The sequence below is a fragment of the Taeniopygia guttata genome, chromosome 1 (assembly GCF_048771995.1).
Source record: "Taeniopygia guttata chromosome 1, bTaeGut7.mat, whole genome shotgun sequence".
Taxonomy (NCBI): domain Eukaryota; kingdom Metazoa; phylum Chordata; class Aves; order Passeriformes; family Estrildidae; genus Taeniopygia; species Taeniopygia guttata.
In genome coordinates this window covers 73,788,503-73,802,412 of record NC_133024.1, presented here as the reverse complement: position 1 = coordinate 73,802,412, position 13,910 = coordinate 73,788,503, and the positions used below count along the sequence as shown (strand labels likewise).

Below are 13,910 nucleotides of genomic sequence, written 5' to 3'. Positions count from 1 at the left end.
TTGAATTAAGACCAGACGTTAGAAATAAAATTATTTTAGAAAGTTAAAAATAGCAATCATAACTCGTGTGTATAGATATATCTTTCATTTTGACTAGCACCTTCCTTTACAAATCCCTAAAATTTTTTCCATGGGATTATGGTGGATTAAATGACTGGTCAGGGTAAAACTGGCAGAATTAGGTCCTAGGAGATTTCCTGTGCTATACTATGATCCCAGAAGAGAAGGAATAGGAATTACATTACTAAAATTATTAAAGCCAAATGGGATTTATCATTTAATATACCTTTTAAGAAACGTTTCTACATTAACATAAGGACAGACAGGATGACATGGAACTACATATTTTATGTGAGTCTCATTTGTCACTATCAACCTGGTCTTTGACAATGATATTGCTGTTTAATTTTTTTTTTAAATCTGAGAAAGAATAATTATTTATATTCCTTGAATATATTAAAATTATTAGCTCATAAAATAAACCCATTTACAGAAGGGTTGGGGTTTTTTCACTGCATGTTTTTATTTGGAGTTTTTGGTTCTTTTTGTTTTTGGGATGGAGAGACACAGGAGAATACAATGCCCTATGGGATGGGGAAAAGTAGGAACTGATAAATTATATTGTGATTTATTTCATAAAAAGAAAAGATTACTTTTCGTTGTACACTGGCATTTGAGACACTACAAAAAGTGAATTTGCTTAATAGCAAATGCAATACTTGATAGCCCATCCACTGTAATTATAATCCTTTTATTTTATCTGCTTCTGCTGTACATTTTCTTACCAAAATGTTGCAGTATTCAAAAACTATTCAAAATATTTTCTGTGAAATTTTTTTTAGAAGAACAATTAAGCATAGTAAGTGTGCATCAAAAGGACTCAGGAGACCTTTGAAACAATAAATAATCTACAAAACTGTCATTCTGAGTTCATTCATATAATTAAAAGACACAGGAAGACACACCTTGCAACCTGAGATATCTGCCAATGGCAGGAATCTAAAGGAACCTAAAGTTCTCTTATTCTTGTCTTTTCTTACTTTTTTTTATATTACTGCTTTTGTTTTGGTTTGGGGTTTTTGTTGTTACTGTTTAAATTAGCTTATTAATGTTTGAGATTCTTACAGGTATCCACAATGACATGTAAAACATAATACATAAGAACATAATTGTCCACTTTTAAATATGAGATGGTGTTGAATGGCAGCATTTCTGGAACCACTGTATCACTTGCTCCCATGATGTGACTGGAGAAATGGAATCTGTACCTGTGAGGAGCAAGGAGACTGTCATGCTTAAGGGCAGGTGTTTCTTCAATAAATACAATGACATTGAAGAAGCAGGAATTTACCTAGGTAGGAAAAGTTAGCATCAAATCACTTTTGGTTTTACTTCAATTTTTTTAATTCACCTTGGACCAGCTTGGGTTCTTAAAAAAAAAAAAAAAATATATATTTACATCTAACTGAAGGAGATTGGTATAACAGAAATATGGAACATAATGTATGAAGTCATTCTGCTTGCACAAGAAGAAAAGGTTCAGAAATACCCAAGAATCAGTGCATCATCCATGTGTAATATAACTAAAATATTGCTTATAATCACAAGTGTATGCCACCTGGTATGTGTTGAGGACCTGCACTGTTACTGCATACAAATCAGTTATTGTAAAAATGCAATCTTGAGCTCACAATTTCCTCATCAGCATGTAGAAATTTGGGTTTCAAACAGACTAAGCTTTTTTTTTTTTCAAAATGCAAATTGAATTTTCACACCTGCTTGGATCTCTGACCTTCCTTAGAGACCTGTTCCTTTATTTTGATTGCCTTTGCATTTATTAGTTTTATTCTCTGTGCTCATCATTTACGTTCTTTCTCTAGGCCTCTTCCTCTGGTATTCACTTTTCTCTGGTCGTTTCTCTTGCTTGTTTTTGCTTTTCCTTTCTAAGAGCTCTGCCATCCTATGTAGGTTCTACTGATTTTGCTTCCTATTTTAGGCTAAGCCTTGCTCAAGACAAGTGAGATGTCATGTGGCTAGGAGAGGTTTCAGAGGTATTACCCAGGCCCCAGGCTGTGGGAATTCTTCCCCAGGCAGCCCTGTTCCCAGGAGTCATTTCACCTCCTCCCACATCTCCAAGACATGCAATTCCTTCATCCTCTCCTGAGGAACCACTTCATCACATAAGTCTACTCTTCTCCCAGGCCTGCCCAATAGGTGATACTGACATTGTTCAGTTCAGTTTCCCAGTACTGAGGTGCTCCAATGGGGCAGACACAGAGCAAGGTCTTGGTTCAAGCTGTTCTACTATAGCAAATGAGATAGAAAAATTGGCTCAAAAACCAAAAAATTTTGAGTCCTGATGAAAAAATCCTGGTGAAAGGATTTATGAAAGTCATACAAGGCTGAGAATCTGTGATCACAGTAGCATCAACCATTCATCAGTCCTCCCACGAGTTTAGTTGTTTATGAAGAAAGTGCATGACTTTTTGGACCAGAAACACTTTACTCTCCTTCCTTTGGAGAAAGCCCTCAAAATAGGCACGGGATTATTGTTACCTTAATCTAGATCTATCTTGCCCCTACAAAATTATTCACATTATGCATATACATATGGTGGTCCTGATTGCATCAGTAAAACTTTGCTAGACCAGTTAAACAGGTGACTGTTTTTAAGGTAAATTAACCTACTTCTGAAGTAGCAATACAGAGAAGATCTTATATTTATGCCACTGACATGTATGTATTTACTCAGAATAAAACTGTCAGTCTTTCTGAAATCTTTTACTATGCTTTCTCTTTTGCAATTAAGCAAACTATACCTAAAATAGTTTTGTACAGATTAATGAAATACAAAGAAGAGCAAACTGGCCTAAATTGTATTTAAACATACTAATATGTCAGTAATAAAGTTAAAATCCTGGCAAGGGGAAGGATGAGTCCTGGCAAAAGATATCTTTGGAGAAATTATGTAAATTTGTGAAGAAACGTCAATTTGAAAATTTGTGAGAAGAGTGAATAAGCAGATTTGATTATATCTTATGTGTATGTTTTTCTACATACCTATGTCTCTGTGTTACTTTGATAATCTGATAATGTTACTGTAAATTGGAATACATAGAGAGAAACAGTAAAGAACTATTTCTTTGTTTCAGTCCTGTGATTGATATGTGTCAAAACAAGCTCAAATCATCTGCCAGCAAGGATGTTTCCCAGACCCAATGATTTCAGGAATAAATATATAGAAAAACATAAAAGACATTACTTGTGATTTTACTTACAAGAATGATTAACAGGGTATCCAAATTCTCCCACCCATCACGGTTCATTTCTCTTCATTTTCCTTTCCTTCCCCAACTCAAACACCTTATTCCTCATTTTGAATGAAAATAGATTCCTCATGACAGGCTGATGTTATTTCAAAATTATCATAAGTATTTTAAGATATCCATAGTCTTCTAAACATGTCCACAACTTTGTGTCAGCAAATCTGCATTGACTTTTAGTCTTTAAAAACATGTCCATATGTACAAAGAGTATTTTTTCAAGGTTTACTATTAGAGCTTTAAGTCCTATCATATAAACCATTAAAAAAGGTAAAATTATTATTATTATAAATTATTATATGATAAGAAAAGGTAGCGCTAAAGATGTAATGCTTTACAGAAGGAATAATGGTTTTTCAGAATGAATACTGTTGTTTTACCTTATTGATCCTCACAGAACTGCTAAAGCTTCATCCTGTATGGCAGAATAACTGTACCGTATACAATAACACAGAGGAGAACTCAACATAAATAAAGTGAATAGTTACCTTAAAAGGAGTTAAATATGGCCTGAAGCAGTCAGTGAGTCCAAGGAGTGGATGTGGAGTGAGTCCAACTTCACTAGAAGGCTTACAGTGGACAGAAGGGAAGATAAATTATCTGATCCTATTTTGTACTCTCCTGAAGTCTCTGTTAAGAGACCTCTTCTGTTGAAGAGAGCACAACTTGCCAAAGCAAAATGCCCAGTAACTCTCTGTTGTGAACACTTGCAACAGGGATTTTCTTTCAAAGCGATGCACCTCTGTCCTTCTGTTAATATGAAAGTTCAGTGAGTCTGTGGCTTTTATTTAAACATATGCTACCACAGATCCTGTACCTGCTGCAGGATTGCCTATCAGTTCCAAGGTGGTTTTCCCACAGCTATAAGTCTTATATTCTCTAAGGAGGACACTGACTTCCATTGGGATGTCATATCACAACAGTCATTCCAGTTCTCAACGAGATTTACATTGTACTGTCCCCAAAGAAATATGGGGCCTCACAATTATATGGCTCCTTTCAGTTATTTATTCATTGCATAAGAGCAAAGAATATTGCAAGCACCTCACAAATATTGAAGAGGGGGCATTGCTTAGAGCAATTCTTATTTTTAGGCTATTTTGTAGGTTTGCATTTGAATTACTGTATTAAACTCACTGTAAAAAAATCTCCCAAAAGAAATGTCACGAGACACAAGACTCACTTTCTGCTATGAGTAAAAAAATAGCAAATACAAAGTTAAAAGGACATTAGCAGGATAAAAGCAATAATTTTAGTGGATGTCATTACCTTAGCTACTAATAATATTAGATTTATAAGACTGAGAGAGGAAAAGGCAATTTCATTTTCACCACTTGTGTTGTATATTGCCAAAGGTCAGTCTCTTCACAGCACAGTATCTACCTGCATCTGATAGTATGTAAATCAATTCACAAACAATTCCAGAAAAAGAAAAATAGAATTAAAAAATAGTCTAATGACAGAATTTATAAGGGATGGGAGAGATGCAGCTTTGTAAAGTATTGAGCCTTGAAGCAATACAAAGCAACCATACTGAGTACAGGGCACATCTCCACAAGGAACCAGCAGGGTTTAGAATTAACCAAATAAGGGAAATTGCCAAATTTTTCATCTCAGGAGAGTTTCTGCAGCAAAAGAACTACTCCAGCAAGAGAACTCTTCTTTTCTCACAGCAGCTAGAGGTCTTCAGACAGTTTAGATATCCTAGATTAATGATCACTACTTCACCCTAAATTATCTTCTCTGATTACAACAAATGCATTTTGGGGCTGAAAGAAATCTTATTGCTCTCTGACTATTATCATTATTAGTATTACAGTATGTAGAGGATTGTAACTAAATGCAAAAATAGTTCACTTGTTGTTCAGTGCTGAAAAGAGCCAACAAAAGCTATTATAGCAATCCTCTGATCTATACTGTGCCTCAGATCATTGTTCAGAAGTGTCAGGGTACTCTCACATTAAATATTCCCTTCTCTACTGAAGAGGTACAGCAGTCAATACAAGTAGTAGGAAATATGACAGCATAATAAGACAGATATGAGTGCTCTTGACAGCAGGTGGACTTGGCTACAAAATGGAAAGAATGAACATAGAGAGACCAATGCTGCTGGAGCACAGTAAGAGTACGTAAGCACATTAAAGTGGTTCACAATAACACTGCAAAGCATAGCTGGATCAAGACAGAATGAGAGGCATCAGAACAGAACTAATCCTGAAAGAGGAATACAGAAGATAATGCACTGCACTAAAGAGACAACAAGCTGAAAGTCTGGTGCTCTGTATTTTTTCTTCATGTTTCTACAGAACACTAGTGCTTCTAGGAGTAATGTTATCAACTACAGGCCACTACTGGAAACAATGGGCATTTCAATCCACAGGAACATACTTTTATTAGAATCATAGAATATCCTAAGTTGGAAGGTGTGGAGACCCTGGGGGGCATCCCCTGGGTTGGGGAAAGACAAGAAGCTTCCCTCAAAAAGCCCATAAAACCCCATGGGCCCCTTCCCCATCTTCTTAGGTTGACTCCCATGTCCCTGAGTCACTCCCTCCCTATTCCCTGATTGGCCCTTATCTTTGTATTGCCCCAAAACCAGAGCACCCCAGGGCCTTGGAGAGAGAGAAACCGGGATTCTCTGTGTATGTGTGTGCCTGGGACTCTGAACATCTCACCACACGGCTGAATTAAACATCTGTGGGTGCCATGCAAAGGCCCTTTCTGCTTCTTTACCCTGGACTTTACTAGCAGCAATTCAGGCTACAACAGGAAGGGACTCAAAAGGGTCACTGAAGTCCAGCTGCTGGCCCAGAACAGAACATCCCCAAGAGTCACACCATGTGCCTGAGAGCATTGTCCTAAATCTTCTTGAACTGTCAGGCTGGTGCTGTGACCACTGGCCTGGGGAGCCTGTTCCAGTGCCCAGCCATCCTCTGGGGGAAGAACCTTTCCCTAATATCCAACCCAAACCTCCCCTGACACAACTCCAGCCCATTGCCTCAGACCTGTCACTGACACAACAGAGAAGACACCAGTACCTATGTCAGCACCTCACTTTAAAACAGAATACTTGAGCAAAGTGCCAAAACTTAGATTTAGAAATACACTTTGTTTATGAAAGAGTGATTAGCACCCATTCAGAAAGAGACAATGCAGCAAACCTTTGCAAATGCAGTAAAAATAAAGCTTCTGTCCAAAAGAGCCATTCTTACTCTAAACAGAGTCCAGTCGCTGGTTACAGAGCAAAGGCTGAAGAAATCTGACTAAAATTTAATTGAAAACTAAGAATGCTCTTAGTTTCCTAATCTCATAGCATTGCCTGATATTTTGCTCTTGAATAGATATTTTAATAGGAAAGCAATGAAAATTTACATATTGCTGTTTTGCAAAACTTAATGGAAGCATTTCTGAGACACTGTAAGTTCATCATGTCTATGTAAGTAGAGAAAAGATTTCACCAGAGGCTAAGGTTAGTATTCAACAAAAACTTAATTAAAACTTACATGACAGTAAATTAAATACTGTGGAAAAATAAACACATTTTAAGAGTTTGTTTCTTTCATAGTTAATTACTTCATGTTATTCATAGAAGGCATGTTTCTTTCCACAGCCTCCATTAGGCATCCTGACTCTTAAAATGAGACAGCTGTTTTCTTTGAGGAAATGTTTTAGACAGTTAAAAAATCTGCCGATAATTGACTGGTCAAATCTGTAGGAGTCCCTTAGAGGTTGTAAAACATTCTACATTTATAATATTAATACCTGGTTTATCCTTGCAGAGCAGGAAAGAGTCTTTCCTGCTTAAGTTAGAAATCTCTTTTGTGATCAATTATGTGAGCACTTTGAGTTCTGAGTAAGAACTGGCATTGTCCAGGATAAAAAATTGAACAGAGTGGATTAGATTTATTAGTTTCTTGTAATAAAAGTTTTTACAGTAACAGACAGCAAACATGCATATTTGTACTGTGAAACTAGAAATGAAACATTATAACAAAAGTATGAAGAGAATTGCATGGAGCCATTATTAGACTACATTAGACAATCTTGAGATATTAATAATTTTCCATCTGTTTACTTATGTTCTTAGAATTTTCCTCATGAATGTACTGGAGATTTAGCTCTCCAGTGTTGCTAAGAAAGTTTACATAAACACTGAGTTCTCTAAGGACTTCTAAGATTTTAGTAATGAAAACTTGGCCAGCATCCCCACTATGAGAGTTTAATAAAATAAATACAAACATAGTTATTTTTTAAAAAAGGAAGACTAAAATCTTATATGCATAATTATGTAATGCACTGCATGCAAGTTATTATAGTAATTATTTTTTAAATATGAGAATTTCCTTTGGTGGAAAAGCATAGGTTATTATTAGCTGTCATGACTGAACCAGTAGGCAGTGCTTTACAAAACGGTAATTTTCACCAGCATCAACTGTGACAAAAAAGTGCCAAACCAACCAAAAATGATAAGCAAAAAGTAGTTATATGTATTGTTATGTATTGCTAGCTTCATCACATATTTTGAAGGCCAAATCTCCCAAGTTTTTTCTAAAAATGCATTTCTATGTTACATATCTATAATCTGGTTTTCAGTTTAACTCAACCCTTTTGCAGGTAAAGGTTTACTTAATGGCTTTGGTTCATCAGAAATTAAAATATATTATTTCCAGTGGTTCTTTTTATTATTTTATTATACAGTACTTAAAAACTCACATAAAAGTTTTCAGAAAGAAATTTGATTCTTTATTGAAAAGAAAATCATATGGAGATGCATAATTATATCTGAGATGTAGTCTATAAGAATTCTAGCTTCCATGAAAAAAAAAAAAAAAACTTGGGCATTCAGAAATCAAGACGAGTTTTGCTAAAATGCCTAAGATTTTTTTTGAAAACCAGGTTTATGCATGAAGCTAGATTTTAATGGAATTATATTTAGATACCGTTCCATCTTCTGAGTGATCTAAAGTCTCTCTCTTGTCATCATAGAAAAATACCTATATATGGGGAAAATATAATCCAAGTTTTCTTAATTCCACAGTTTTTAATCAAGAAAACTTTATTCGGAATTTTCCAATTTTCTTGATAGAATATAAAGTGAATCTAGAGTACTCTAAATTTAGCAACTGACCTTTAAATTGAGACAAATCCCACTTTATATCACTTATATTCACTGTTTGAACAAGAAAGGAATTTTTTAAAAGTCTGTATTTCTCTCATATTTTGTTTCATAGTTGAACTGAAATTTAATTTTATATAAGCTAGCTAATAAATTTGGACTCTGCATTTCACATATATTTGAGAAAAGGATTAATAAAAATGCTGATGAGTGGAAAAAAATCAATTTTCTCTGAGCATAAAAACTTAAGACCTTTATAGTATGATGCATTGCAACTCTGGACATTATTTTTACAACACAGGGAAAGGATCTTTATATTTTAGACATTCATGAGGGCATAATAACTGACAGTGGCTACACAGAGTTAAATTCTAGAGTGATATAATACATAGCTTATTTATTTAGTAAGCCAAATAAAAGCTGCAAGAAAATTATTTTTTCCCTATAGCCAAATATATAGAATAACATTAGGTATGATCTTAAGTCACTCTTTAATAAGAACTCAGAATTCATTATTAAAACAAAAAAAAACCCACGCAATAATGTGTTGTGGTCATGCAAAACACATCAGAATTTTTATTGTGGGACAAATGACACTCAAGTTACATTGAAGAATAAATGGGGAATGGGTTTTAGATATTCTGTAGCATTTATGACTGCTGTGTATAGGTGTAATTATCTGACAGTATATATGTGGTGGGCTGACCTCAGCACCAGCCAAACCCCTTCCAAGACTGTCACTCACGCTCCCATAGGACAGAGAGGAAATAGAAGGAAAGCAAGAAGGCTCTGGGTTCAAGGCAATTACAATATATGAAACTGGTTTCTTTAAACATGTGTATACAAGTCTATATGACCATCTAGTCAGAAAAGTGACTTTTTCTCATTTCAACTTCTAGGCAACCCACTCGTTATCAGCAGAAATGACAGCAACCAGAAACTGGGAAAAAACATCACTGAGACTATTATAGCACAGTGACAAATACTGAACTACTCAAGAGCCAGAAAACTGTGCTAGGAAGGATTTATTTTTATTTAATTTAGAAATATTTCTTTTACATGAAAAGTAGATTTTCAAATATATTTACATTATTTTGGTTTCTTTGTAAGTTAATAGCACTTAAAGACTTGTGTAAATATAATAAAAAATGTAACCAGTTTGTTGAAAGACAAGGATTTAGAAAAGAATCCTGACAGAGATTAAGCAGCAAATAGAAAATTCTCTGCAATAGAATCTGCGATAATTATAATACCAGTGATTGAATAACCCATTCATTTCCCCTTTGAAAGGATTGAAAGAAATAAAAGAATTTTACAAGCTGAAAATTTTTAGATACTAAATGTAGCACATTAAATTAAGAACTTCTCTTTCAGCCTGCAAAATGCTTTATAGCAAATGCCCCATCTCATTAATATTTAAATTATAAAATTCATAGCAACCTTAGAAAAAGTCAGAATTAATTTAGTGTTTTTAATGTTCACAAAATCCAGGTTATATCAAGGTCCTCAAGACTACTAAATCTACAGATCATCATGGATCCGAGTGATAAGAAATCTATCTATACCAAACTTTGCAACTGAAAATACAAAATTATTGCACTGACTTCAATTTGACATATACTTCTGAATCTGCTATTACACAGTCTTTCCTTTTGCATTAGTTCTGTAGCTAATAAACATTATGCTAAACTCATGGCAAGATGGAAACAAATACAAAAATATTCTTAAATAAACTTACAACATTTTTATCCTCATCTGTGTTATTAGATTTAAAAAAAAATCATTGAGTTCTAAACTCTTGAACAAAGAGTATTATCACGCTAAATTTCTATAATGTAATCCCCAGCACCCTTTAACAGAAGAAAAAACTTACAAATTAAAAGATAAAAATTTCCCCATTTGTTTTCGATAAATACAAAATATACTTAAATTTCTATTTATTTATAGATTTTAATACACTTGTTTATAACTTTTATAACAAGATAATTTAATGATTATTTGATTTTTAGTTTTATTCTGATGCAGTTCTTATATTCAATTAAAAATTGAAAGAAAATAAATAAAGATTTAATATACAATGCTCTTCAAGTTATAATGTATAATATGACTAAAAAGTTTGGTTACAGTTTTAAAAATTAAGGATGTTTCTTTTCAAATAATATATTTCATATCAATATAAATATAAATACGTCCTTTCAGATTATCCACACTCATGTAATTGTTTAATTCTAAAAATAAGTTTTTTACATTTGTTGATACAGTTAACATATTTGTTCTTTCTCTCTCTAATTTGATACTTTAGAAAAAAGCATGTTAGTGGCACTGTGTACACTGAGATTTAATTCAGGACTTCAATAATTTCATTTGTTTGAATACTTTTCCCTTGGATATGGATAGGTTTAAAAAGTAAGGATAGGCCCATATTGGAATGCACAAAAATAAGATGGACTCAGTTATATTTTGGAGATTTCTGTTGCCCTCAAACTGATCTGTCTAATAATCTTTAGGTTTGGTGATGGACAAGATGATTTTGCCATCATGAATATAAGTATTCAATCAGACAATTTTTAAATATTCAAGGTATTATTCCTAAATTATGGTATAAGGAAAAAGGATTTATACTCACTTAATATTTATTTCCAAATACATTTCCTGGAGGGTCTTCCTATATTTTAATGATGCAGCATATAGGCAGGTACAACAATGCTCTATATTAATTTTTCAGAAATTACAGAAGTAAAATACTGTTACTGAAGTTCACCATATTTACCTTTAGGAATTATAAAAATATATAACATTTAATTTATCTAACTATATAAATTTGAAGATAAGGTGGTTTTTAGCAGTGATTCTATTCCTTTAGATGTTATTTCTGATTAATTACTAAAGGCTTACTTCCTTCCTATGATTCTCCAAATTGACACACTTTAGCAAAATAAAAATGTCAGAATGCCAAAAGTGCAACAGTCACCATGAACCCAAGATAAAACATATGGGAACAGATTCAGAAGTATTTCAATTTGGTTTAGGAATAATGGCTATTTTTTAAGAGTAATCTGGAATATAGGAAAGGATGCTACAGAAAAGGAAGATATAGGAGTAAAAACCTGGAAAACAGACAGCTATTTATTAGGCATATATATAAGGCAGAGTAAGATAAGTGATGCAAGATTTTGAAACATTTGGTGATTTACAGAAGTTTAAAGTAGGAAATAAGATTTAATACCATAAAGGGTATTAATAGTATTAATCATCATAAAGGTGATTTAATACCAGTACAGGGTTGCCTCTGTTTTTCTGTACTTGAAATAAAACAAAGGGGTAACAGAGAAGGAAGTACATTATTTAGTTTCTACTTTGGATGTATTCACATGTGCATGCAAATTAGTCTCTGAAAAACCAATATCAATACTGGAATTACAGGTGAGATGGTGAGATCCATAAAGAGATTTACTAGTAGAAAAAGCCTGTATTCTGACTAAGATGTTTTTCACAACATTGAAGCACTTCCACGAGTGAGTTGTTGCACATTCTGTGTTACATAAATGGACAGAAAAAGCCCAAACAAATAAAATAACAAATAAACCAGGAAAGGCTTAGTGGCCAGATAATGAAAACTTATTGTTTTCTCTAGCAAAAGTAAGGTTTCCTTCTAAAAGGTCTGAATTTCTCTTCTTTGGAACTATTCCTTATTGGCAGCAGATCCACCTGGAAGATTTTTTCTTAACTTATAAAAGATGATGTGCCAGAGGAAGGATGTTTCTGAAATTAGTCTAAGTTCAAAACAATATATACTGTAGTGTACCTGGGAAGGGCTTCCAGCCTACTCTAAAAAACACCTACTAAGACTCAGATGTGAAGTGAAAATATGTCAAGCTCGAAACTCAGTTATGGCTTATAAGGAATAGAAAAGATGTATGCTGATTTGGTTAAAAAAAAATCCACCACTTACTAATTTAACATCTGTTTCTGCATTTTCCTTTGTTAACATTTTATTTCAATTATTCACCAAGGAAAGATCAGCTCTTAATTTTGTAGGGAATGAATGTTAACAGTTTGGAAAGGAAGATTTGAAAATCTCTACAGATCTTATCAAAAAAGATAAAAATAAATCTAAAATATATTATTCAAGACTGTATTTCTTTAACAATATGTGTTAGACAAAGCCATACCACACTGCATTTGAAGGATTTGGTTGGGTTTGCTTTTGGATAGGAAACTCACTGGAGGGAACAGTCATTTCTCTGAAATAATTTAGTGTGGCCATAGTACTTCCTCACATCCATTTTTCCCTTCCTCATTTCTAATGATCTCATCTGAATGTAGTTTTTCTCTAATCACTTCTCTGCTATGCAGGAGTTTAAAACATCTCTTTTGATGTTAATCTGTTAAACTGAACTTTACAGAGTCATGTGAAGAAGTGATGGATAGCAGGCTTAGTATTCCTCAAACTTTTTTATTTTAAGCCCTGCATACATACATTGTGGATAAGTATAATTTTATTTTCAACTGAGAAAACTACACTAAGCACAATACCATTGAGAAGTTCTCTTTAATGATAATACAGAACTAAGTTACAAATCCTACATTCATTCTATCACTCTTCAAGATTTCAAATTTAAAAAAAAATATATATATAGTAAAGATCTGTGGAAAATAAGCTAAGATAAATATATTCACTTAGGGAATAAATAGACAAAATTTATTGCAGTTGTGTGGTCTAACCCTGGCCAGCAGACATAGCGACACAGATCCTAGTTCACCCCTCCCCAGTGCGAGAACGGAAAGAAATAGAAGGGTAAAAGTGAGAAAACTCGTGGACTGAGATAAAGATAGTTTAATAGAAAGAGTGAAAGCCATGCATACAAGCAAAGCAAAACAAGGAACTCATTCATCACTTCCCATGGGCAGGCAGGTGTTCATCCATCTCCAGGAAAGCAGGATTCCATGCAACAGTGTGAAGACAAACACCATCACTCTGGAAGTCCCCCCCACTTCCTGCTTCTGTCCCCCTCCACAGCTTTCATTGCTCAGCATGGCACCGTAAGGGTGTGGGATATTTGGTCACTTGGTCTCAGCTGTTCCAGCTGTGTCTCCTCAGCCCCCAGGGGGATGGGATGCTGTGAAAAGCAGGAACAGCCTTGATGCTTAATAGCTAATACATTGCTGTCTTATTAATGGAGGTTTGGTTCCAAATCCAAAACCAGCACCTTATAAAGTACAACGAAGAAAATTGATTCTATCCTAGCCCAAAACAGCACAACAGATAACTTGTTTAATTCTGTGAAGGGGAGAGCTGTTAGAAGAAAATATGCAGTTCCATTCTGGCCCCTCAGTAGCATCAGTCTTACTGACATCCTTAGCCAAGCTGGATAAAGAGCATCAGAGGCACAACTTCTCACACTTCAGAGGTGAGACACAATTCTTTGACTTTGTTTTGCAGAGAATTGAAAATCCTGGTGTACACACAT

The 13,910-nt window shown here is 34.1% G+C and overlaps 1 protein-coding gene across 6 annotated transcripts in view; it reads right to left on the bottom strand.

Moving 5' to 3' along the window:
* GPC5 (glypican 5) overlaps positions 1-13,910 on the bottom strand; it is a 578,936-nt gene that overhangs the window by 241,866 nt on the left and 323,160 nt on the right. The window contains exon 8 of one of the 6 annotated variants that reach the window (XM_030276009.4): positions 1-13,910. This exon is cut by the window's left edge and continues 14,858 nt beyond it. The exons of the other annotated variants lie outside the window; for them this stretch is intronic. Coding sequence (XP_030131869.4) covers positions 13,822-13,910 — 89 coding nt within the window. The 3' untranslated portion in view covers positions 1-13,821. 6 annotated transcript variants of the gene reach the window in all.